Source organism: Ranitomeya imitator, chromosome 10, assembly GCF_032444005.1.
Source record: "Ranitomeya imitator isolate aRanImi1 chromosome 10, aRanImi1.pri, whole genome shotgun sequence".
In the NCBI taxonomy this organism is placed as follows: domain Eukaryota; kingdom Metazoa; phylum Chordata; class Amphibia; order Anura; family Dendrobatidae; genus Ranitomeya; species Ranitomeya imitator.
Window position 1 is genome coordinate 96,641,126 of NC_091291.1, and position 25,061 is coordinate 96,666,186.

The following is a 25,061-nucleotide window of genomic DNA, read 5'->3' on the forward strand; positions in this document are numbered from 1 at the left end:
TCCAAGAGCCATCATTTTTATAAACTTTCCATAAAGATACCCGTATGTGGACTTGTTTTACGCAGGACGAGTTGTAGTCTTGAATGACATCATTCAATTTACCATACAATGAACCGAAAATCAGAAAAAAATTCAAAGTGGTGTGCAAGTGAAAAATAAACGTGAGCGATTTCACCATTGTTTTTTGTTTTTTTGTTTGTTTTTTTTTACTTTTACTTTGTGGTTAGAAAAATGACTTCTTTATTGAAGTATTAGCATCCAGCGAGGCAAGGAATCTGCCTCTATAATCACCAAAAACAGAAAAAAAAAAGTTTACAGTAAAATATATCAAGAATATCTTTGCTCCTATAAATTATTTTTTTCTCTGGCTTTAATTTGTAAAAAAAAAAAAATAAATCTGGATGACATATTCTTTTTAAAGCACCACTCCAGCGGGTTTTTTATTGCAGCCCTGGAGTGGTGCTTGTGATCTAGGGCCCCTTAGTCTTATACTTACCCGCCACCATCTTCACCTTCTATTGACACCACTACTGTCCGTCTCCAGTAGTTTGTGACCTGACGGATCGCTCCAGTGTTTGCTGAGCGAGTCGGAGATCAATTTTCATTGTGAGAACATACGGAGTGGCCTCTGGAACATAGCAGGCATTTTCCTGAATAATGTCGGTGACTGGAGCTAGCTCCAAATGCTGCTGATTAACCATTTAAATTCTGCGCTCAATCACTGACAGCAGCGGGCAGGAGATGGTAATTTCAGCTATATATTAAAATACTATAGTATTGGAATAGATAGAACTTGCAGTAAGTAGTCTCCATAACTTTATTTATGGGAACTAAACAATTAGAAAAAAAAAAATCTAAAAAAACCTAAAATTTGACTCGCCCCCATTTTCAATAAAAAGTTATCAGAAATTGTCCCAAAACAGTATATATAAAAAAAGCTCACCATGATAAAAAAAAAACAAGCCGTCACAAACTTAGCTTGTAGGTAGGAACAAAGTTTTTAATTTACAGTGGCACAAAAATTGCCCATGGGTTTCCCATATCTCCATAAGTTTTCCAAATTGTTCCAAAGAGTTGAAGCATTCACTGCTTAAACAAAACTAAAGCTCCAATGAATTCAATGGCACATTCACATACGAGGTGTATTAGTTGGCTTCATGTTTCTCACCTTGACAGGTCTTTCCATCCTCTTTTAGTCTCTGACCGTCAGGACACTTGCAGTAGAAGCTCCCAATGGTGTTACAACATTGCACTTCACATCCGCCGTTACCATTTTCACATTCGTTGACATCTGGAACATAAAAACAGGAGCAAAATTTTAAGTTTGATTTTCAATTCCACTTGGATTGAGACTTTTCATTATGGTAAGCCGAAAACACATTATTTTAAAAGGTTATTCGTGATGATCATGAAAATATAAATCTGCATAACTATGCACAGTATGCCGCTACCTGCTTTCCCTCTTCTCTTCTGTATTTCTTGTGTGTCAGTTTTCACTGTAGCTCTGGCATTCTCTTCAAGTTCCATCAAGCTCGAGAACTTACATGGCTACAGATCCTCTTAGGCCGGTTTCACACGTCCAGATAATTCCAGTACCGGAAAAAATCGGTACCGGAATTATCCGTGTCCGTGTGCCCCTACGTTTCTGTGGCATATCAGTGTGGCACACGTGCGGCACACGTGTGCCGCCCGTGTGCCCACTGGGTACCACACGCACCGTGCTGGGTACCACACGTACCAGCATCTGGTGCTGAAGCAGCGATTCATATCTTCCCTGCAGCAGCGTTTGCTGCAGAGAAGATATGAATAATAGTGTTTAAAATAAAGATCTATCTTCCCCTCACCCTCCCACCCCCTGTGCGCCCCCCCACCCCCGCTGTTCTGAAAATACTCACCCGCCTCCCTCGTTGGCTGTTGCTTCTTCCTGTTCTGGCCGCAGCTTCTCCTGTATGCGGTCACGTGGGGCCGCCGATTACAGTCATGAATATGCGGCTCCACCCCTATTGTTGCGCACAGGGGGTGGGAGGGCGAGGGGCACATAGATCTTTATTTTAAACACACTTACTCATATCTTCTCTGCAGCAAACGCTGCTGCAGGGAAGATATGAATCGCGGCTTCAGCACCATGTGGGGGGGACAGCGCTTACTGTAGCGCTGTCTCCTGCACGGCACATGGACTGCACACGGACAACATCCGTGTGCTGTATGTGTTTTACACGGACCCATTGACTTTAATCGGTCCGTGTAATACGTTCGCTCCCACGAACACTCACATGTCTCCGTGTTTGGCACACGGAGACACGGTCCGCAAAAAATCAATGACATCTGAACAGATGCATTGATTTTTATGTGTCTACGTGTGTCAGTGTCTCCGGTACGTGAGGAAACTGTCACCTCATGTACCGGAGACACTGACGTGTGAAACCGGCCTTAGACAGCAAGGATATGTTCCCACAATGACCTTTTGGTGAGTTTTTGATGTTCCAAATTTTCTGCATCCATTAAGTAAAATAGTTTTTTTCGAGAATGTGCAACATAAAAAAAACTCATGAAAAACTCATTGTGGGAACATAGCCTAAAATGTCTAAGACTCTACTACACTACTGTCACGAATCATGAAGAGATTTATGGCAGCTCTGGGTCTGCTGCAATTTAAATGTTGTTTTTTCCTTTTGGTCCAGCAAGAGTTAATGTCACTCTCTTGCTGGCAGTTCTTTTAGGTTGGTCAGCTGATGTTGGTTGGTAACCAATCCCATCTTCCTTTAAATAGTCACATGACCCATCAGCTGATCGTCGGTTGTAGAGGTCTTCTATGAAGGCCAGCTAGGGGTCTGGAGCTCTACTGTGATGGTCGTGTTGCTGTTTGAGTTCTGATTCCTGGTGCCGCTTGCTCTGCTGCTGTGGAGCATACCCTGAACTGAGTATTTTCCTTTTTTGTCTATTCCCTGTGTGTTACTATCTGCAGTGGAGAGGCTAGCATCCTTAACGGCCAATGCACTAGCCAGGGTCAATGGAATGGAGTTGACCGTCAGGGACTAGGCACGTGCCGACGGCAGGGGGAAGCACTGGCATAGGGCATTAGGGAAGCTTCGGGACAGGCACAGGTTGGTGTCAGGAGGTGTCCCATCCCTTGCCTGCTACCTTTAGGACCTTCCTCTCCTTTTCCATCCATTATATTTATATGCTGTGTAGTCCGCTGGACTTACCCGTGTCCGAGTGTGGAATTATCTCAATACCAACTAGAGTACAAATGTACTTCAGAATTAGAAAAACTTGGCTACTGTGTTCCAAAAACACCACCACCCCATCCACAGATTGTGTGTGGTGCCACAGCCTGTGTTGTCTCTGTCCAACTTTGCTAAGACAGATGGCGTTTGAAATTCCAGCCTCTCAGCTAGGCATTACCTTACCTGGTTAATCTCTGTTGCTTTTCCTATTTTTTTTGCGTGTGTTCCTCCCCAGTACCCTTTCCTTTCTTTTATGTTTGTGTCTGGAGTGTTTTCCAAGCATTCCATTTGTTGTGTGGTTCTTCTTATATTCTTTTGCCTTTCATATGTGTCTGTGTGTACACGTTCTTAAGCCTGTGCCTTTTCCTCCGATTTTTGTGTATTTCTCTTTATAGTTATTACTGTTTTAGTGTTGCACATTGTTTATAGAGAAGCTGCAGCTAAGGACATTCAGGGTATGTCGACGTTGAGTGTTGGCGCCATTGCATATACTTAGGGTGCCAACCTCTACGATCAGGCAGGGACAAATCAGAGTCAGATTAGGGACTTTCCTGGTCTGAACAGGGACCTGTTGGGTTCAGGTCTTTGTCTCTCCTGGTTTTTACATTAACCGTGTGAGAGTGCTTATACAGTTATAACAGACGGGTTTTGTTTTATAACTGTTTTTAGAAACAGGCAGTGATTATTATTTTACTCCCAGACAAACTTTTTAAGATCTACATTTCCACCTGCAATCTATGGGCCTTTTTGGATTTTCCCTTTAAGTCCTATGATCAGGAGTCTTATGTACAATACTACTCAAACAGAACAGCAGCTGCAGATTACATGCAAAGGGTTAATGGTGGGTGACTGTCAGCAGGATATCCCCCATCACCTCACACACGCACAGCACACTATCAAAACTCTCCAATGTCTCTGCCGAGAGTGGGTGGTCACGTCACTGCAAGTGTTCAGTTTGCATTCATGTGGTCACGTGCCAACTAGACGTGCTCGGCCTTGCTCCATACAAGTGAACTGAGCGAGGCTGTGCACGTCTAGTCGGAATGTGGCTGAAATGATGCACATCATACCGTAAGGAAACAGCCTTACCTTAAACCTGCCAGATGATAAATGCACTAGCAGGATGCAGCAGGCCCCCACGAGAAAGGCACGGGCAGGACGGGTGCAAACTACTGATAGATACACCCACCCACACACCTACCAGATTATGGAGGGATTGGCTGCCTAGTAGAAAAAACGCACACAAATGAGGCTGGAGTAGAACGCCAGTCACACAGGTATGTTTGATGCAAAGAATCCGGCTTACAGCCCATTAATGACACCCATAATATTCTATCAGGCGGGCTGCCCAGCACTATATACATGCACCCCTCAGGGACAGACACCCTAGTACACAAAGCCAACAATAAGGGCCTGGCAGCATCCTGCCTATCTTGTGGGGACCTGCTGCATCCTACTAGTGCATTTATCATCTGACAGGTTTTGGGTAAGGCTGTTTCCTTATGGTATGTTTTTGAAGTGATGCACATGGCATACTCACGGTCACGTGAGTGGACGGCCTCGGCAGTGATATCGGAGAATCCTGACAGCTTGCGTTGCATGCACTGTAAGTATTCAGAAGTCTGCAGCCACACATAGTCACTGCAGACTTTCACAATACGAACATACAACCCCTATAAGTGCACAATTATTTTCAGCCCTTACATAGTCGGTGTGATAACTGGAACATAGAATGCGGACAATGGAAACATATGACTTTTCATATGACCCAGCTGCTAAATTTAGAAACATTTTTGCGCATAACATCTGGCCCATCGAAACGCTTTAATCATCTGCCTTTTTGGATAGGAGCAGCGGAAGTAAGGTATCTCCAGATATAGAGGATGACATAATATGTTTGAACATAGCTTGGACACAGCCACTGATCATTCCGCCTCTGCAGACACATATTTGCGCTCTCAAGGCTCAAAAATGTTGCAGGTGTTCAGCTCTGTCTCTACTACATGTGATCTAAATGACTCTATGGTCCCTTTCCCATAGTAAGCTCTGCAAAGGCATGAATTCAACTTACATAATACTGCTCCTTATGTACACAAAATGAATACTATAAGACTGCAGCCTATGTGCAGAAATATTTATTCCGCACATTATACTAATAACTGAACTTTTCCAATACTGCCTACTCAGTACAAGAAAATTACCACTATAATACTGCCCCTATGTACAAGAATATAACTACTATAATCCTGACCCCTATGTACAAGAATATAACTACTGTAATACTGACCCCTATGTACAAGAATATAGCTACTATAATACTGCTCCTATGTACAAGAATATAACTTCTATAATACTGCTCCTATGTATAAGAATATAACTACTATAATACTGCCCCTATGTACAAGAATATAACAACTATAATACTGCTCCTATGTACAATATAACTACTATAATACTGCTCTTATGTACAAGAATATAACTACTATAATACTGCCCAAATGTACAAGAATATAACTACTATAATACTGCCTCCTATGCACAAGAATATAACTACTATAATACTGCCTCCTATGCACAAGAATATAACTACTATAATACTGCCCCTATGTACAAGAATATAATTACTATAGTACTGCCCCTATGTACAAGAATATAACTACTATCATACTGCCCCTATGTACAAGAATATAACTACTATAATACAGCTCCTATGTACAAGAATATAACTACTATAATACTGCTCCTATGTACAAGAATATAACTACTATAATACTGCTCCTATGTACAAGAATATAATTACTATAGTACTGCCCCTATGTACAAGAATATAACTACTATCATACTGCCCCTATGTACAAGAATATAACTACTATAATACTGCTCCTATGCACAAGAATATAACTACTATAATACTGCCCCTATGTACAAGAATATAACTACTATAATACTGACTCCTATGCACAAGAATATAACTACTATAATACTGCCCCTATGTACAAGAATATAACTACTATAATACTGACTCCTATGCACAAGAATATACCTACTATAATACTGCTCCTATGTACAAGAATATAACTGCTATAATACTGACTCCTATGCACAAGAATATAACTACTATAATACTGCTCCTATGTACAAGAATATAACTACTATAATACTGCCCATATGTACAAGAATATAACTACTATAATACTGCCCCTATGTAAAAGAATATAACTACTATAATACTGCTCCTATGTACAAGAATATAACTACTATAATACTGCCCCATGTACAAGAATATAACTACTATAATACTGCTCCTATGTACAAGAATATAACTACTATAATACTGCCCCTATGTACAAGAATACAACTACTATAATACTGCTCCTATGTACAAGAGTATAACTACTATAATACTGCCCCATGTACAAGAATATAACTACTATAATACTGCCCCTATGTACAAGAATATAACTACTATAATACTGCTCCTATGTACAACAATATAACTACTATAATACTGCCCCTATGTACAAAAATAAAACTACTATCATACTGCCAATATATACAAGACTATAACTACAATAATACTGCACAAAATAATATCTCGTACTATACGGCACAATAAGGAACAGAAGGGGGAAGCTTTATAACCTTTGATTGAGGTGGATTTAGGATACAGATGCTTTTTACCTCTATGGGACATTTGTGCTGAAGTCATTACCATTATTTCGCTAATAAGCTATTAACGTCCTCGTCTATATTTTTAGAGTTGCTCGCAGTTCAGTAAATGGATACAATTTTGGGCTGTACTTGGAGTCTATCTCATTACTTTCCAAACAAAAATTACCCGGTAAAGTAGCTTGGACGTCCTTTTGTGTTGGAGGTAATTATCGCAGGGCTGGCGACTGTTCATTCATGAGAAAGTAAGTGTGCCCCACAAGTGACCCCCACACACTTTAATTCCTCGGAGAATGTCTTTATTAGTCCCAGGCACGTTAATATCTCATAATGAGTCCATTTCAGTGATGGATGGCCAGATCTAATTAACACATTGAATACATATAGAGATGCAGGAGCCGGGGCCTTTACTTACATACTTTTCTCAAAAACTACAAGAGTTTAATGATTGAAGGCAGCAGAGGAGGAAACGTTTTGTCATTTCTCAATATTATTGGTTCCAAGTGGTTTGGTATTAAGGAAAATATTCAGTCTTAAATTAAGGGGTTGACAAAATGGGGAACTCACTTGCAGAAAATATGGCCTTACCCTCCAGGTCACAGTCGATAGGACATTTGTAAGGTTCCTGAAATGTAGGAAAAATGGAAAAGCCATCTTATCATAACAGCCTCGAATAGGAGTTTTCGAGGGAAGGATCTGTCTCACCAGGATATTAAATCTTCATCTTTATGAAGAAGTTATAAAACCATAGCTGCATCCAAAGACCATCCATCGTAGAAAATGCCAACGTATTTCTTGTACATACAGCACCCTTGCTCATGGTGCTATTGGCGCTTTCCTTGATGGACAGTCTTTGGATATAACCATATTTTTATAACTTCTTAATGAAGATAAAGAATTCTATATCCATATGAGCCAGATCCCTCCCTCAAACACCTGAAATGTAGCCCTAGAAAGCGTTAGTCTGTTTTGGAGAACCTTTTCTACTGTCAACAAAAGAAGTCTGCCATAAACCAACACAAAATTATTACCCCATAGTAGAGCACAGGACTTCATAACCCTGGGCCTCAAGGTAAGATTTGTATCAAGGTCTCACACCTAGCATGTATCACTTATAATACTTAGGGTCTTATGTGGCAGAGGGTCTTCGGGTCAGGTTGCAATTGCCAACACCTCACCTCTTTAGCTATATCCATACCCAAAGGATTGAGCACTACCAATAATCTCCCAATGTTTCTGAAAGTTACCTACCGTACGTTTTATTAGCTTTACTTAGTCATACTCTGCAGCTCCACACATGTCACATTCTGCAGCTCCACTCATGTCACACTCAGAGTACAAATGTTCTGCTGAAGGTAGTTGGACACAGTCAGTAATCTTCCTCTTTCACCTTAGCTGAGTATAATGTACTATACTGCAAACTCTGAAGTATAAATAGAGAATGTCAGGAAAATATTCTTATGGGTGATCCCTTCAGAAAGAGAAAATCGGTGATAGTGGGTGTGATTCACAATCTGGGAAACCGTTATTTTTTTCTGTAAATGTATTCCTTAATCAATATACGGATCTGCCTTATAGTATAGGTGACTAGCATATTTGCTTTGTAATTCTGTGTTGATCTTTCAATCTTTCTTTGGGTTAAAATATTCGCTTGAAAATCGAATAAAAACATTTTTAGAAAAAAATACAGGTTGTAAACAATATCCATACAGGATCAGTAATGTAATGTATGTATACAGTGACTCCACCAGCAGAATAGTGAGTGCAGCTCTGGAGTATAAGGGTATGTGCACACGATGCGGATGTTACTGCGGATCTGCAGCGTTTCCGCAGTTGCAGATCTGCAGCAGTTTCCCATGAGTTCACAGTTCAATGTAAACCTATGGGAAACCAAAAACGCACTGCACATGCTGCGGAAAAAAACGTGCGGAAACGCAGCGATTTGCATTCCGCAGCATGTCACTTCTTTCTGCGGATTCCGCAGAGGTTTTATAGCTGCTCCTATGGAAAACCGCAGTTGTAAAACCACAGTGAAAACCGCAGAAAAACCGCAGTAAATCTGCAGCAAAAATGCAGCGTTTCTGCCCTGCAGATTTATAAAATCTGCTGCGGAAAAATCCGCAGTGGCCAAGAGCACGTGTGCAAATACCCTAAAATACAGGATGTAACTCAGGATCCGTACAGGATAAGTAATATAATGTATGTACACAGTGACTGCACCAGCAGAATAGTGAGTGCAGCTCTGGAGTATAATACAGGATGTAACTCAGGATCAGTACAGGATCAGTAATGTAATGTATGTACACAGTGACTGCACCAGCTTCGGCAGGGATCGGGACGCGGTCGTGCCGCAGGAGCGGCGGCCAGAGGGGCCAGTCCGGCTGCAGCACACAGAGGACCTACGGAGGCTGCCAGTTCCAGATCCAGCAGGAGGTCGAGGGACCGGTCGCCTTCGCCAGTCTCGGTCCCCCCTGGTGATGTGGAGGCCAGGGGTGTGGGCCTAGGGCAGATGAGTGGCAGAGACGACTCTGGGAGTGAGCATCGTGACGAGGGAGAGTGGCAGGATTCAGGAGGCACGGCTGGTGGGGACACAGCACCTGCGCAGCCCCGTGAGTATATGTCCAGTCTTTTTCCGGTGCCGGGTGTGTCGGGGTTAGTGGAGCGGGGTGGGGGTGGTAGTGCAGGGGTTTCGGGCGTTAGAGAGCTTTTGGCGGAAATGTCACAGATTCTGAGGAGATTGGATGGTGGGGTTGGGGATAGTGTGGGAGCGTCGCCCGCAGGGGCTTGGTTGCCAGTTGCTGGTTGCGGAGCAGGGGGTTCAAGTTAGACGATAGGGCGAAAGGCGAGGTCTATGTGTGTTTTGAGGGCCCGCTGGGGGCCCATTTGAAGAAAGGTGAAAGAAAAAATTTAGAAGGACGAATACGTAGAGATTTTCTCTCTTCTTCCTTTGGAAAAATGTAATTTGGATAAAGGAAAGAATGACGATAGCAAAAAGGAGGAGGAGGAAAAGAGGCGTTGGCGCCTTATTCCTCAGACGTTCGTCAACTGGCAGCAGGCCTTTGCCATTCTGGCGAGTGTTATAGGGGAGAAAGCCCCAGAGAATTGCTCGGGCCTGTTCTGTTATTTTGATGCCGTTGGAGAAGCACATCGTACCTACGGGGGTTAGGCCTGGCTGCGATACGTTGAACAGTTCAGGCAGCGGAAAGCGGTTAGGCCAGAGATAAAATGGGATCAAAAGGACATTGGATTGTGGTTGAAGGTGATGGCTCTGGTGCGATATGGGCAGTCCTTTCAAGGGGGCGGGGGGATAGCAGTCAGGACAAGGTGGGGGAGGACAGGGGTCACTGGGGGCAAAGGAAAGAATGGTGACATGCTGGCAGTTTAACGACGGCCAGTGTTAAGTATGGCGCCACCTGCAAGTTTAAACACGTGTGCTCCCATTGTAACGGGGCCTCACACGAGGCTTCTAAGTGTTTCAAAAAATCACGGGGCAAGCCACCAGTGGGTGGCGGTCAAGGGGATGACTCCAGTGAGGCTTCAAAAGATGGCCCCCTATCTAAATAGATACCTGGACTATTAAAAGGCGGAGGTTATTAGGGATGGTTTTCTTGAAGGGTTTAAGATTCCTCACCCGACGCATGTGGTCCCCTTTTCTACGAAAAATTTGAGATCGGCAAGCTTGCATACGGAGATTGATACGGCTAAGTTGGCAAAAGAGGTCGAATTGGGAAGAATGGCGGGGCCGTTTAGTTTGTTGCCCATGGCTGGTGTAATTGTTTCCCCGCTTGGGGTGGTGCCCAAGAAGGAGCCGAACAAGTTTCGGCTAATTCAGCACCTGTCATATCCCAAGGGATCCTCGGTTAATGATGGGATTGCGGAGGAGTTGTGCTCCGTTGTGTAAAAGTCATTTGATGCGGCTGTCCAGTGGGTGCGAAGGTACGGGGTTGGGACCTTGTTGGCAAAGACAGACATCGAGTCAGCGTTTAGGCTTTTGCCGGTACACCCGCAGAGCATTCCTTTGTTAGGTTGTTGGTGGGAGGGTGGTTTTTACTTGGATAGGGGTTTGCCTATGGGATGTTCGATTTCTTGTTCATTGTTCGAGACTTTCAGTACTTTTTTGGAATGGGTAGTTAGAGACGTTTCGGATGTTCCTTCGGTCATTCATTACTTGGATGACTTTTTGTTTGTTGGTCCACCGGATTCTGCGGTGTGTGGCCATCTACTTGCTACCATGGAATGGGTGGCCGGACAGTTTGGTGTTCCTTTGGCACAGGATAAAACGGAGGGCCCTTGCACGGTTTTGAGTTTTCTAGGGATTCTGATTGGTTCCGTAAAAATGGAGTGCAGGTTGCCGGACGACAAGTTGTTGTTGCTTAAGCAGGAGGTGTTCAGGATGGGAAAATTGCGGAAGACAACTCTGAAGGAGTTGCAGTCGTTGCTTGGCCGACTGAATTTTGCTTGCCGTATTATGCCGATGGGCAGGATTTTTTGCCGCAGATTGTCCAGGGCTACGGCGGGCGCTCGGACGGCCCATCATTTTATCCGTCTGGGTAGAGAGCATAAGGACGACCTTCTTGTTTGGCAACGTTTTTTGGAAAATTATAACGGCAGGTCGCTTATTCAGCGGGAGGATCTGAATGCCTTTGACTGCGAGATCTACACAAACGCAGCGGGTGGAGTTGGTTATGGTGCCTATTGTGGAGGAAAATGGAGTGTGGGGGTGTGGCCTGAAGATTGGCGAAAAAATGGGCTTACCAAGAATTTAGCGTTGTTGGAGCTGTTCCCAATTGTGGAGTCGGTGTTTATTTGGGGCGACATTTTTAAGGACCGGCGAGTACGTTTTCACTGTGATAACTTGAGCGTGGTGTCCGTGATTAACAACCTATCTTCTTCCTCCCCCCCAGTAATCAGGCTGGTCAGAGAATTGGTGCTGAAATGCTTGGATTTGAATGCATGGATTTCGGCGGTGCACGTGCCAGGCGTTCAAAACACTATAGCTGATGCTTTGTCTCGTTTGCAGTGGGAACGATTCCAGGAATTGGCTCCAGATTCGGAGGTGACAGGAGAAGCATGTCCTTTGCATCTGTGGCAGGTTGTTGCGGAAGGGGAGGCCGATTGATCCAAGCTTCAGTGTCAAGCAGGACATGGTCAGAATATACAGCAGCATGGAGTATGTGGGAAGGTTGGTTGGCCCAATGTGGCTCGGCTGAGTCCGATAGCGATAGGACGATGGCGTTATTGGCCCTGATAGGTAAGGTGGTGGAGTGGGGTTGGTCTGTGTCTAGGTTAAACAAGTTTATTGCAGGTTTGGAGTTCGGTTTTCAGCTGCAAGGGTTAAGGGATGTGACAAAGGATTTTGTGATACGGCAGGCGTTGAAGGGTTTTCGAAAAGGTAATGTGACTTTTAATAAGCATAGGCCCATTTCTTTTGGGATGTTGCAGCGGTTAGGTGAGGCCTTAGGTTTCATTTGTTGTTCTCAGTTTGAGGCGGTACTGTTTCGGTTGGCCTTTTCTTTAGCATTTTTTGGTGCTTTGCGCTTGGGACAGTTGGTGTCCCCGAGCAAGGACAAGGCGGGTGGTCTTTTAGCGGAAGATGTGGTTTTTTGGGATGGTGGTATCGCTTTTTGGATCAGGCGTTCAAAGACTGATCAGCTGGGCAGGGGAAAGAAGGTAGTGTTGGGAAGGGTGGCTGGTAGCAGTATGTGCCCGCAACACTGTTTGGAAGCCTATAGGAGTTTGTGCCTGGTTAGGTCAGGCCCTTTGTTACAACACCAAGAAGGGGATTTTCTGTCGCGCTTCCAATTTGTAGCCATATTGAAGAAAGGCTTGGGATTCCTGGATGTTAGCCCGGATAATTTTGGTTCGCACTCTTTTAGAATTGGGGCCGCGTCCGAAGCCGATGGTTTGGGCTTGGGTCCGGATGTGATTAAGGAAATAGGCAGATGGAGTTCAAATCATTATATGTCTTATGTTCGACATTGAGTCAACGATGCTGGGGTATGTTTTTGTGTATTGTTAATTGTGGTTATGTTTTCCAGGTCGGACCCCCTTCTTGGCTTGGATTGTTGGACACTCTTTCGTTTACTGGGGTGCCCTCCGGGCCGATGCTAGGTCGAATGGTAGGCAATTGGGTTTTGGTAGGGAGGCAGTGGTCATTCGTTGGATGGGTTTTCGGGGTATGTTGTGGCGTAGTTTGTTGCCGGAATTCTCCCGCGCCGCCCGTTTGGATTGCCCCCTGGACATCGTGGTTGTTCATCTTGGAGGTAACGATTTGGGGGCAAAACCAGTGAGGGAACTGATTCGGGATATCCGGTTTGACTTGATGAGACTGTGGATATCTTTTCCTGGTGTCCTGACGGTGTGGTCGGACAATGTGCCATGGCGGACGTGGCGGGAGGCCCGTTCCCAAAGAGGGATTAACAGGGCCAGGGTGAAGCTGAATAGGACGGTGGCGAGCTTGGTATTGCCGTGAGACATTTTGAACTAGAGGCCGGGATCGGTAATTTCTGGAGGGATAATGGAGTGCATCTCAATGATATAGGTATGGATTTATGGGCTCTCGGTCTACCGGAAGTAGTAGAAAGAGCTTTGGTCGGTGGTGGGGCACTCACGAGCCTGAGGTGGTCAGGGCTGTTTGTGTGTGGCGGGAGGTGGGGTTCTTGGAGTTGATGATGATGCTTATAGGGTTGATCTGGCTTGTTACGGGCTCTGGACGGGGAGTTTACCTCGGGAGCTTTGGGGTTGGTTTGCACGAAACGGGTTACATGGTGCCCTCGAGCTGGTGGTTACGGCTGAGGGTAAATAGGTGTTTTTTGGTTACATTTTTGTGGTAGGCTTTCTGCCTATTATGAGCCAGATTTTTTAGCTCCAAGAACCCTCCCCTCGAGGTTTTTACATTTACAATGTTTACATGTTGTTATTCATGTATTTGTTTGTTAATAAAATGGCCGCTGTGGCCAAATTATCCAAAAGAAATTAATGTGTTCGTGTGAATTTCTAGGGTGGGTAAACGGAATTGTTTAAAGGGAGCAGGGTAGTTGGGGCGGAGGATTACCTACGGAAAGGATCCTGTATTAACGATACGCGGTCATGTAATATTCTATACGTAAATGGTCACATGTGCTTCTCATTCATCTGTGCCCATAGAGAGCACCTATGATGACTGTACTATACATTTATTTAGATTTTGCCTGTCTTGTCAGAGATGTTTGCTAAAGTTTTACTCTGGGTTAACTGGAGTTTTATTCTGGGCCAAAGGTTTCTTGGACAGAAACTGAAGTCTGACTGTGGCGTTCATTCAGTTTCTGGAACTTGTCAGAAAGTTGGAAATATCCTGACCTGGTATGTAGTCACTGATGCTTCTTTCTGTGTAAATAGTTAATGTGCATGGCACCGGAGGAATGAGCGTTTCGCTAGTTCTTTGGGTGACTGCTGACCTGTTTAGATGGGGCTGATCGTTGGGAATCCTGGAAACATTCGTCCCTGATTACTGGTTTGCCTAATTGGGCCCTGAGCTGAGAGTGAGGAGGAACATCCCTTTGTTGTCCTGCGTATCCAGACACTGAAGACAAATTCACTAAAGATAGTGTTAAACACATAAAACATCTGCCTTATTCAGAATATGGCTTACTCAAAGATGCGGTGTAGATTTTTTTTAATCCTCATAATCATAAGTTTCTCACATGTGGTCGCAGTGATCGCACTGCCAGTACTCAGCTGTACTCTGTGGGAGCGGCTGTGGGCAAGTGTTCAGCTTCCCTGCAGCGCCTCCTCAGGAGAAATGAAGTATTACATAGTTGTCATTAAAATCAATAAATTATAATGTAAGGGAAAAAGACACTCTAATAGGGTACCTTTACATGGGGGTCCTAAATTGGACAACCCTTTATCATTTAGTGTAGTGACTCAGGTGCACTATGCTTGACGGCATTCTCCGCACTACAAGCAGTCTTGTAAGTCATATATGGCTAACAACAGTAGAATAAAGGGGGCAAGAAAAATAAAAAGATTAATAACAAGCACCCAAAGGCTAATAGCGCCACCTACTGATACACTTACAGAGCTGTTTTTAGTCGCTTAGTATTAGAGAAAAAAACAAAGTATCTCAAAATAAAGAGGCAAACTTAATAGTTAACAAAAAGTTGTGAAAAATGTATATAGTTTATCAGCAATCTTGGAATCTGCAGACACATCCCGGAAAAGCGTTGTCATCGGGCACTTCTGGTTTGTATTCTGGTTTCAATGTGGTTTAAGATAACCTGAGCTTATGTAGTTAAGAGCATAAGAAGCAGCACAGAGGGTTTCAGGAATTGAATGAATAGCTTTGGGGAAATAGGACTCTGTATATTTTAAAAAAGAAAGATGACACTTTAAGTGATGGTGAGTAAGGATAGGAGGCAAATAGAGAGGCGATGGGCGAGGACAGGGCGACGTGGGGCAGCAACTGAGGATGGCATACACCAGGAAAGTCATAGGACTATGTGGCACAAGTGAGATTTCACAGCAGCACAGAGTATTTCAGCTCATTTGGGAGGTACAAGGTGTTTATAAATGGACTGGGACAAGAAGGGATAAATTCTCCAAAATCATAGGCTATAGAGATATATGGTCCCTGTTTGCTACATGCCCAAGTATAACGCTCGATAAAGGGAATAATTACCACCGCTCAGCAGGCGGAGATATCCCGTGGTCTGGTCACATAATCACTGCAATGAAAGGCTGCGCTGATCTGTAATTGCACGACTAGTCATTACGGTCAAATTAAACAATACGGCAGTTCCTTAGCTTCAGCGCCATCCTGTAATTTACCATTTTAAGATTTCAGCGCGGGCTTCAACAATAAGAAGTGGCCGCACGGCGCACACAGTGATTGCTCTTCATTATAGATGGGATTAATGTGCTAGATATAAAATGTGCCGAACTGAAATAATGACAGAGGACACAGCAGCGGGGTTGTAATGTGCATGTGATGGGATGGCGCAGAATGAATAGCAGAAAGATATGGAGGTCAAAATACAGCAAAAATGGCGCATGGAATTGTACAAAGGCATTATAAAGCATGGCGGCTTCACCTCTTGTGATTAGTCTCTCAGCATGAGGCACTGCACATAAGTGACTCCAGTCGTCACTACTCACCTAACCACACTCTTCAAGCTCTCCCTCTCCTCTGGTATCTTCCCCTCCTGCTTCAACCCTCTCTTAATCCATCCTGCACAAATAACTACAGACCAGTCTCCAACCTTCATCTCTAAACTCTTGGAGCGCATGGTCTACTCCCACCTAACCAGTTACCTCTCCACTCACCCCCTCCTAGACCCTTCACAGTCCAGTTTCCACCCCCTACATTCAACAGAAACTGCACTCATCAACGTAATGGTGACCAATCTCTGCTCATTCTTCTTGACCTCTCTGCAGTTTTCAACACTGTTGACCACCCTCTCCTACTCCCTATGTTGCAATCAATAGGCATAGAGGACACTGCTCTCTCCTGGTTCTCCTATCTTTCTGACTGCTCCTTCAGTGTATCGTTCTTCTCCTCTTCCTCTCACTTTTAGGGTTCCTCCGGATTCAGTCTTTGGCCCTCTTCTCTCTGTACACGGCCCCAATTGGACAGACCATCAGCAAATTTGGCTTTCAGTACCATCTTTATGCTGATGACACACAACTATACAGGTCATCCCCTGACCTTACCCCCGCCGTACTACAGAACAACAGGGTCTGTCTGTCCGCAGTCTCCGACATCATGTCCGCTCTCTATCTGAAACTCAACCTCTTCAAAACTGAACTTCTTCTGCTACCACCATATACTAACCTCCCTAAATCTGACATTTCCTGCTCCGAGGGTGGCACCATAATAGCACCCTGGCAGCAGGCACGCTGTCTGGGTGTTGTGTTTGACACCAATCTTTCCTTCACCTCCCATATACCATCTCTTGCTCGCTCTTGCCGCTTACTCCTAAAGAACATCTCTAGAATCCGCCCTTTTCTCACCATGGAAACAACAAAAACCCTCACTGTTTCCCTGATCCACTCCCGCCTGAATTACTGTAATGCTCTATTAATTGACCTCCCCCTCATTAGACTTTTCCTTCTCCAGTCCATCCTTAATCTAGGGTTGTCTATCTGGCTAATCGGCACTTGGACGCCTTCACTCTGTGCCAGTCATTGCACTGGCTGCCCATACATCACAGAATCCAATTTATATTGCTTGCTCTCTCCTACAAAGCTCTCCACAGTGCGGCACCCCCTACATCTCTTCCTTCATTTCTGTTTATTGGTCTACTCAATCTTTACGCTCCGCAAGAGACTTTTGACTAACATACAAATTAATCTGTACCTCCCACTCCCAGCTCCAAGACTTATAATAATAATTTTTATTTATATAGCGCCAACATATTCCACAGCACTTTACAATTAAGCGGGGACATGTACAGACAATAAGACTTCTCCGAAGTTGCACCAATCCTCTGGAATGCTTTACCTCAAGAAAAAAGGACTAAGCACAACTTACACAGTTGTAGGCGCTCCCTAAAAACACATCTGTTTAGGGTGGCCTATCACGTTCTCTAATAAAAGTACTTATATATAGTTCAGTCTCTGATCATAAGCCTCCATCAAATTCCACCATACCCAAAAGCACTACAAATACTGGCTGGTGACTAGCTCGTGCAGCTGTTATCTATCCCCCATTCCCTCAAGATGGCTGGACCATCATTGTAAATAATGTCACCCCCACCTCATTGTACATTGTAAGCTGGATCATCATTATCAGGGTCGTCATTATCTTTGCTTTAATTATTGTATTATCCTTAACTTTGTTAATTATGACTGTTGTATATGAACCTCTGAATTGTGTACCTCCACCCACAAATCCCCATGGCATTCAGATTCTTCACTGAAATGTAGTATCATCCAGACCCACACAGTCTTCAGTCTTCCTCCGCTGCATCTCTCTCTGGACACGGCTTAGGCATTTGCGGTTGTGTCCGCAGCATTTCTTCCGCAATAATCCGCATGGGTTGTGTATTCCTATATTTAACATTAGGAACGCACGTGTATGCGTTTGATTGCGTTTTGCCGCATTTGACGACGCATACGTCGTTTCGTCATCTGCGGTTTGGCGCGGTAAACGCTACATGCAGTAATTTTAGAGGCGTCAATTTGCCGACTAGAAACGTATGCGGTTGTTAACAGAAGAAATGCGCCAAAAAAATGCATTCGTGTCTATGTGAACGCATGCGGCCGCAAGCACATGCGTTTGCTTACGTTCGTGAACGCATGCGTTGCACCAGAGAAAAACATGTCTAGACACTGATTAGCCACCCCCCACATACAAGGTGATAAAGGGAGGGAGTGGACAGTTGCAGGTCACTACGCAGCAGACAGAGAAGCTTTCCAGACCCAGCAGAGCAGACACAGGAGGGAATCTACACTCAGAACAATGTGAGTATATCCTGCCTTTATTTTCTATTTTCTGTCTCTACATGTCCTAATTTCTTCCATTTCTTTCTTTCTGAATGCATCAGAATGTCTTCTTCTGATGAGGAGCAATGTCCTGGGCCTTCTGAAGCCGAACATGTCAGTGAAGTAAGTACTCACCTCCTCAGATTGGTAAGTATTCACTGTAACATCTACACATGACGATTTTTTTTTTTCATTTTTTAGAGCACCTCTTCCACTGCAGCAGAGGGTGAGCAGGAGCAGCGGGGTCACGGTTGGGTGGCAAGGCGGCAGCGTGTAAGTATACCTGGCTGACTTTAGTATTCTTGAATCTTCCTTTCTTTACTTTACTCTTTCTTTACAATTTTCTTCTGGACTCCTTTTTTTATCTTGACTTTCCTTATTCATGCCATTTCTCAGCCTCTGTTTTCTTTCTTTTCCTTATGTTAATGTATAAAACATTTAATGTCTTAATTTATGTTTTAGGTTCCAGAACGGGATGAGGACCTCATTGACAACGATATCCTCATCTCCCTGGTCCATGAGCAAGTCCCGTTGTGGGACACCTGGGTTCCGCAGCACTCGGACAACGTGACGATCCGGTGCCTATGAAATGAGGTGGCCAAAGTGATGTGGGATGGCTGGGACAACGCCCCGACTCGGGTCCAAAATGCATTTTGTAAGTATTGCAATGCAGTGTCAGGAGTTTCTGTCATCATACACAGTTGTGTGAGCATGGCCAAAAGTACATTGTCTAACCATTATGTTTTGTTTTTTCAACAGTGCTCAAAGTCAAAACACGTTGGCGTTCGATGAAGGACCGCTTCAACAAGGACCTGCGTCAAGAGAGCCGGCTTCCTAGTGGTTCTGGAGCAAGGATCCGACAGTATAAATACCATCGCATTCTGGCATTTTTAAGACCGGTCCTTGCCCAGAGAACGTAAGTATTTCTTATGGCTCCTATTATCAGCTATATTTGTATAACATATTTTTAAAATAATTTTCTTATTATTCTTAATAAAATAAATATTTTAAAATATTGTCAAATTTTGCACTCTTTCTTTGGGAGGATTTATTGTTAATTGGTGCATGACAAGTAATTTGTACATACACAATGGTTTCCTTTCTGATTGACGGCTTACTCCTGCATTTTCCCACTCTTCAAACACAAATAATAATCACTCCATAGGCAAAGAGGGCAGGAACTCTAAAGCCATCTTTTCAAAGTATCAATTCCCAAAATCAATATTTTCAATAGGATAAAAGCCAAACCAGAATCTCCTTTTGCAGAGACACATGTTTGGAGGGTTTTGCCTCTCATCATGGCAAAGCAGGACAGCTGATTAGCTGGGCGAGAAGCCTCTGGCTGGAGTTTAAGGTGTGAAGTTTCTGCCTGTGGAGAGCACCAAGTTGGCATATAATAATCTTTATTTTTATATAGCGCTAACATATTCCGCAGCGCTTTACAGTTTGCACACATTATCATCGCTGTTCCCGATGGGGCTCACAATCTAAATTTCCTATCAGTATGTCTTTGAAATGTGGGAGGAAACCAGAGTACCCGGAGGAAACCCACGCAAACACGCAGAGAACATACAACCTCCATGTTGTCCATGGAGGGATTTGAACCCAGGACTCCAGCGCTGCAAGGCTGCAGTGCTAACCACTGAGCCACCGTGCTGCCCATATGTAGACTTATAGGATGTGTATTCACAAGGAGAAACTTTACACGTAAACACTATGTTAGAGGAGTCTTTCCAGCCAACCAGTTATCTTGTTTTGCACTGATGAGGGGCAATAAAACCAAAATAAATAGAGTTTCTGGTTTGGTCTCTTATTTTAAGTCATGCAGTAACACCCATTAAAAGACTTTTCGTATTGACACATCCAATAGTTGGATGTACATAGTCTATTTTTCTGTGAAGAGACTTTTTGCATATTTAATTTCCCAAGTGAGCATTGTATGGCCTACAAGTCTCTATATATCAACCTAGTGCTCTCTACAAAGAAAAATGTTACTGCTTAATTCCCAATCTTTAAGACATCTCTCTCCCTGGCAGCTACAAGAGAGTTTCCCACTGTTTCAGATCTGCATTATCTGCGCTATCACAATGCTGTGACATCTCTACCAACCATCTCGTCTCTGCAGGCTGTTTCTGACATCAGATATGAAGCCGACTCTCCCACCTTCTTGTCCCCAGGGACTTCATAAGCTCCAAACAAGGCACTGCCCGACTCTCCTAGTGGCACTGAGCCTAGTGCTTATTATCTCTCAGTCAACAGTCCTGAATTTGCACTGACTACAACAATTGTTCATATGCAGTCCTTGCAAATTCAGGACCATCCTGGTGCAAAAAAGAGTTGTAGTTTATGCAAACCCTGTCCAAAATTCTGTGGCCCTCACCAGTTGGAGAGGCAAGAGGGTGAGTTCTGGTTCGGTTTAGTTTAACATTTACACTAACACTATTATTATTATTATTTATTATTATAGTGTAACACCCTAGGTAACCGGTTGTTACAGTGATGCTGCCTTCCCTTCGGGGAGAGTGATATCGTGCTTGGAGGCAAGGAGGATTATCTTGACCAGGTAAGGCACTCACATACAATACATTCCGAATCCAGGCCAGAAGGGGGAGCTCTGACCCGGATTCAGGGGAGCTTCCCTTAGCTATAGGCATCCTGGTCTGGAGGAGAAGCTAGTTAGTCTCCAGGAGGGAGAGATAGGAGAAGGACGTCTGGAACTGACAGAGAGGCTGAGCAGCCACGTGGGAGCTGCAGCCTCTGGAAAGAGAGATAACCTGAAGGGTTTTATAGTGGAGGAGCTTAGAGGAAAGGAGCACAGTGGAAGAAGAGGCTCAGAGGGGAACAGCGGACAGACACCCTCAGAGCCAAAGCGCAGAAACCGGGCACCGGGAGCCCGAGGTTGTGTTGTTCTCCAGGACGCACGGCAGAACTGGAGGGCATAGGACTGTATGTCAATTGCTCACACCAAGTTTGAGATGAAGCAGTAGCCTGAGAGTCCGGGTCATGATACTCTATAAAATGGCTTGCACTGCCTATCGTACAGACAACTGTCTTAGGACAGGAGAGAGGGGACTTTGCCAGCAAGCTTCAAGCAGCAGGGACCCCGCCAACAAGTGTAGCGCAAGTGGGAAAGGCTTACTGACCTCACCTAGGTGAGGGATCCCCTATTGCCTCCAAGCCGGCCGGACCACAGCTACCCCTGCACTTGGTACCCTGGACTGAGGCTGACTGCTACCATCATTAAACCAGGTAAAGACTGCAAACCTGTGTCCTGGTTCTTTACTATACAATCCACCACACCATCTGTGCCATGCACCTTGGGAGCCCTGGGGACCCCGCTTCACCTGTGGGAAGCGTCACCATCTTGCTGCATAACATCACCCCAGAGGACCCCTTTAAGCAGCGTCTGTCCCTACTGACCGAAAACCACAGGTGGCATCACGAACATAGACTTTACAAATCCCCTTAAAGACCTTTCCCTTTAATTGGGCACCCAGGGCCACAGACCAGGTAGCAGCCACCGTGACATCCCCTTTAAGTACCGGACCCGAGTACCCCACGGCCCTGGTGGGCGATTCAATTGCGCCATTTATTCCATGGCACTTTACATGTGAGGAGGGGTATACATAATAAAAACGAGTACAATAATCTTAAACAATACAAGTCACGACTTGTACAGAAGGAGAGAGGACCCTGCCCGCGAAGGCTCACAATCTACAAGGGATGGGTGAGGATACAATAGGTGAGGGTAGAGCTGGTCGTGCAGCGGTTTGGTCGATCAGTGATTACTGCAGGTTGTAAGCTTGTCGGAAGAGGTACGTCTTCAGGTTCAGGTTACACTAATGTAACTATGGGCTCTAGCCATTTTCAGGAGGTCCTTCAACATCTCCACTAACACTAATGTAAGTATGGGCTCTACCCATTTTCAGGAGGTCCCTCAACATCTCCACTAACACTAATGTAAGTATGGACCCTAGCCATTTTCAGGAGGTCCCTCAACATCTCCATTAACACTAATGTAACTATGGGCTCTACCCATTTTCGGGAGGTCCTTCAACATCTCCACTAACACTAATGTAAGTATGGGCTCTACCCATTTTCAGGAGGTCCCTCAACATCTCCACTAACACTAATGTAAGTATGGTCTCTAGCCATTTTCAGGAGGTCCCTCCACACCTTACAGCTCCTGTGTGACAATTGTATGAAAACTCAATTCTTAAAGAGAGGAAGCCACATTCTGCTAAGCTAGAACATCAATGCTAAGACTGGTATGTGAGGTGCCCTATGCCCAGAAGCCTAACTATACTAGGTGCAGGTGTTGCAGTTGCACCCAACTTGTGGAGCCTAGAGGATCCCAAAAATATCTCTTTAGCCCATAAAAGAAACTCAATGCTATTACAGACCTATGATAGTTAGAGGCCCTGTTGGAGATGCTACATTGTACCCCAGGAGCTTCAGATTACGCCACTTCATGTGCCTCATGTATCACTAATATCATCACGTAATAGTACATTTTATTTTTACTAGCATTTAGAAATACAAAAGGCACATAAAGCCTTACAATCGCCTACATGTTCTTGTTTGTTGCACCCCATAAACCTCTGCAATATTTTACATGAAAAAGGAGCTCAAGACAGTGGAGCGCTTTTTCCCCATAAAAGAGAGCCAAACATCATGGAGGTAGAAGTGCTGTTTTATGACACAGACAAGTGTAAGTCTGACCTATGCAGGATACACAATATTTTATACATACACTGCTCAAAAAAATAAAGGGAACACTAAAATACCCCATCCTAGATATCACTGAATTAAATATTTCAGTTGCAAATCTTTTTTCATTACATAGTGGAATGTGTTGAGAACAATAAAACATAAAAATCATCAATGTAAATCAAAATTAATATCCCATGGAGGTCTGGATTTGGATTGACTCTCAAAATCAAAGTGGAAAATCAAATTACAGGCTCATCCAACTTCAGTGGAAATGCCTCAAGACAGGAAAATGATGATCAGTTGTGTGTGTTGCCTCCATGTGCCTGTATGACCTACCTATAACGCCTGGGCATGCTCCTGATGAGACTGGACAGTCTGGTGCGATGTGACGTTGGTGGATGGTGCGAGACATGATGTCCCAGATGTGTTCAATCAAATTCAGGTCTGGGGAATGGGCGGGCCAGTCCATAGCTTCAATGTCTTCATCATGCAGGAACTCCTGACACACTCCAACCACATGAGGTCTGGCATTGCCCTGCATTAGGAGGAAGCCAGCTTCAACCGCACCAGCATATGGTCTCACAAGGAGTCTGAGGATCTCATCTCGGAACCTAATGGCAGTCAGGCTACCTCTGGCGAGCACATGGAGGGCTGTACGGTCCTCGAAAGAAATGCCACCCCACACCATTACTGACTCACTGTCAAACCGGTCATGCTGAAGGATGTTGCAGGCAGCAGATCGCTCTCCATGGCATCTCCAGACTCTATCACATCTGTCACATGTGCTCAGTGTGAACCTGCTTTCATCTGTGAGGAGCACAGGGTGCCAGTGGTGAATTTGCCCATCCTGGTGTTCTGTGGCAAATGACAAGCGTCCTGCACGGTGTTGGGCTGTGAGCAAAACTCCCATCTGTGGACGTCGGGCACTCAGACCATCCTCATGGAGTCGGTTTCTAACTGTGCAAACACACACACATTTGTGGCCTGCTGGAGGTCATTTTGCAAGGCTCTGGCAGTGCTCCTCCTGTTACTCCTTGCACAAAGGCTGAGGTAGCGTTGCTGCTGCTGGGTTGTTGCCCTTATACGGCCCCCTCGACATCTACTGGTGTACTGGCCTGTCTCCTAGTAGCACCTCCAGCCTCTTGACACTATGCTGACAGACACAGCAAATCTTCTAGCCACAGCTAGCATTGATGTGCCATCCTGGATGAGCTGCACTACCTGAACCACTTGTGCAGGTTGTAGAGTCCGTCTCATGCTACCATGAATGTGAAAGCACAACCAACATTCAAAAGGGACCAAAATATCAGCCAGAAAGCAATGGTACTGAGATGTGGTCTGTGGTCCCTACCTGCAGAACCACTCCTTTATTGACTGTATCCTGATAATTGCCTATAATTTCCATTTGCACAACAGCATGTGAAATTCATTGTCAAACAGTGTTGCTTCCTAAGTGGACAGTTTGATTTCACAGAAGTTTGATTTACTTGGAGTTATATTCTGTTGTTTAAAGGGACACTGTCACCTGAATTTGGAGGGAACAATCTTCAGCCATGGAGGCGGGGTTTTTGGGTGTTTGATTCACCCTTTCCTTACCCGCTGGCTGCATGCTGGCTGCAATATTGGATTGAAGTTCATTCTCTGTCCTCCGTAGTACATGCCTGCACAAGGCAAGATTGCCTTGCGCAGGTGTGTACTATGGAGGACAGAGAATGAACTTCAATCCAATATTGCAGCCAGCATGCAGCCAGCGGGTAAGGAAAGGGTGAATCAAACACCCAAAAACCCCGCCTCCATGGCTGAAGATTGTTCCCTCCAAATTCAGGTGACAGTGTCCCTTTAAGTGTTCCCTTTATTTTTTGAGCAGTTAACCCATTACTTGCCAAATTAAAATTTTTACAAGTACGGATTTTTCAGAAAAGGGCGTCCCAATATTCAATTAAAAATGACAATCACAAGATTTCCTATTTTGAAAATATTCACTTTACA

General features: G+C 44.5%; 1 protein-coding gene across 1 annotated transcript in view; it reads right to left on the reverse strand.

Moving 5' to 3' along the window:
- The window catches only part of MEGF6 (multiple EGF like domains 6), a 506,198-nt gene that overhangs the window by 173,238 nt on the left and 307,899 nt on the right, over positions 1–25,061 (reverse strand). The window contains exon 5 of the mRNA XM_069741497.1: positions 1,169–1,291. Coding sequence (XP_069597598.1) covers positions 1,169–1,291 — 123 coding nt within the window. The remainder of the gene's footprint in view (positions 1–1,168; positions 1,292–25,061) is intronic.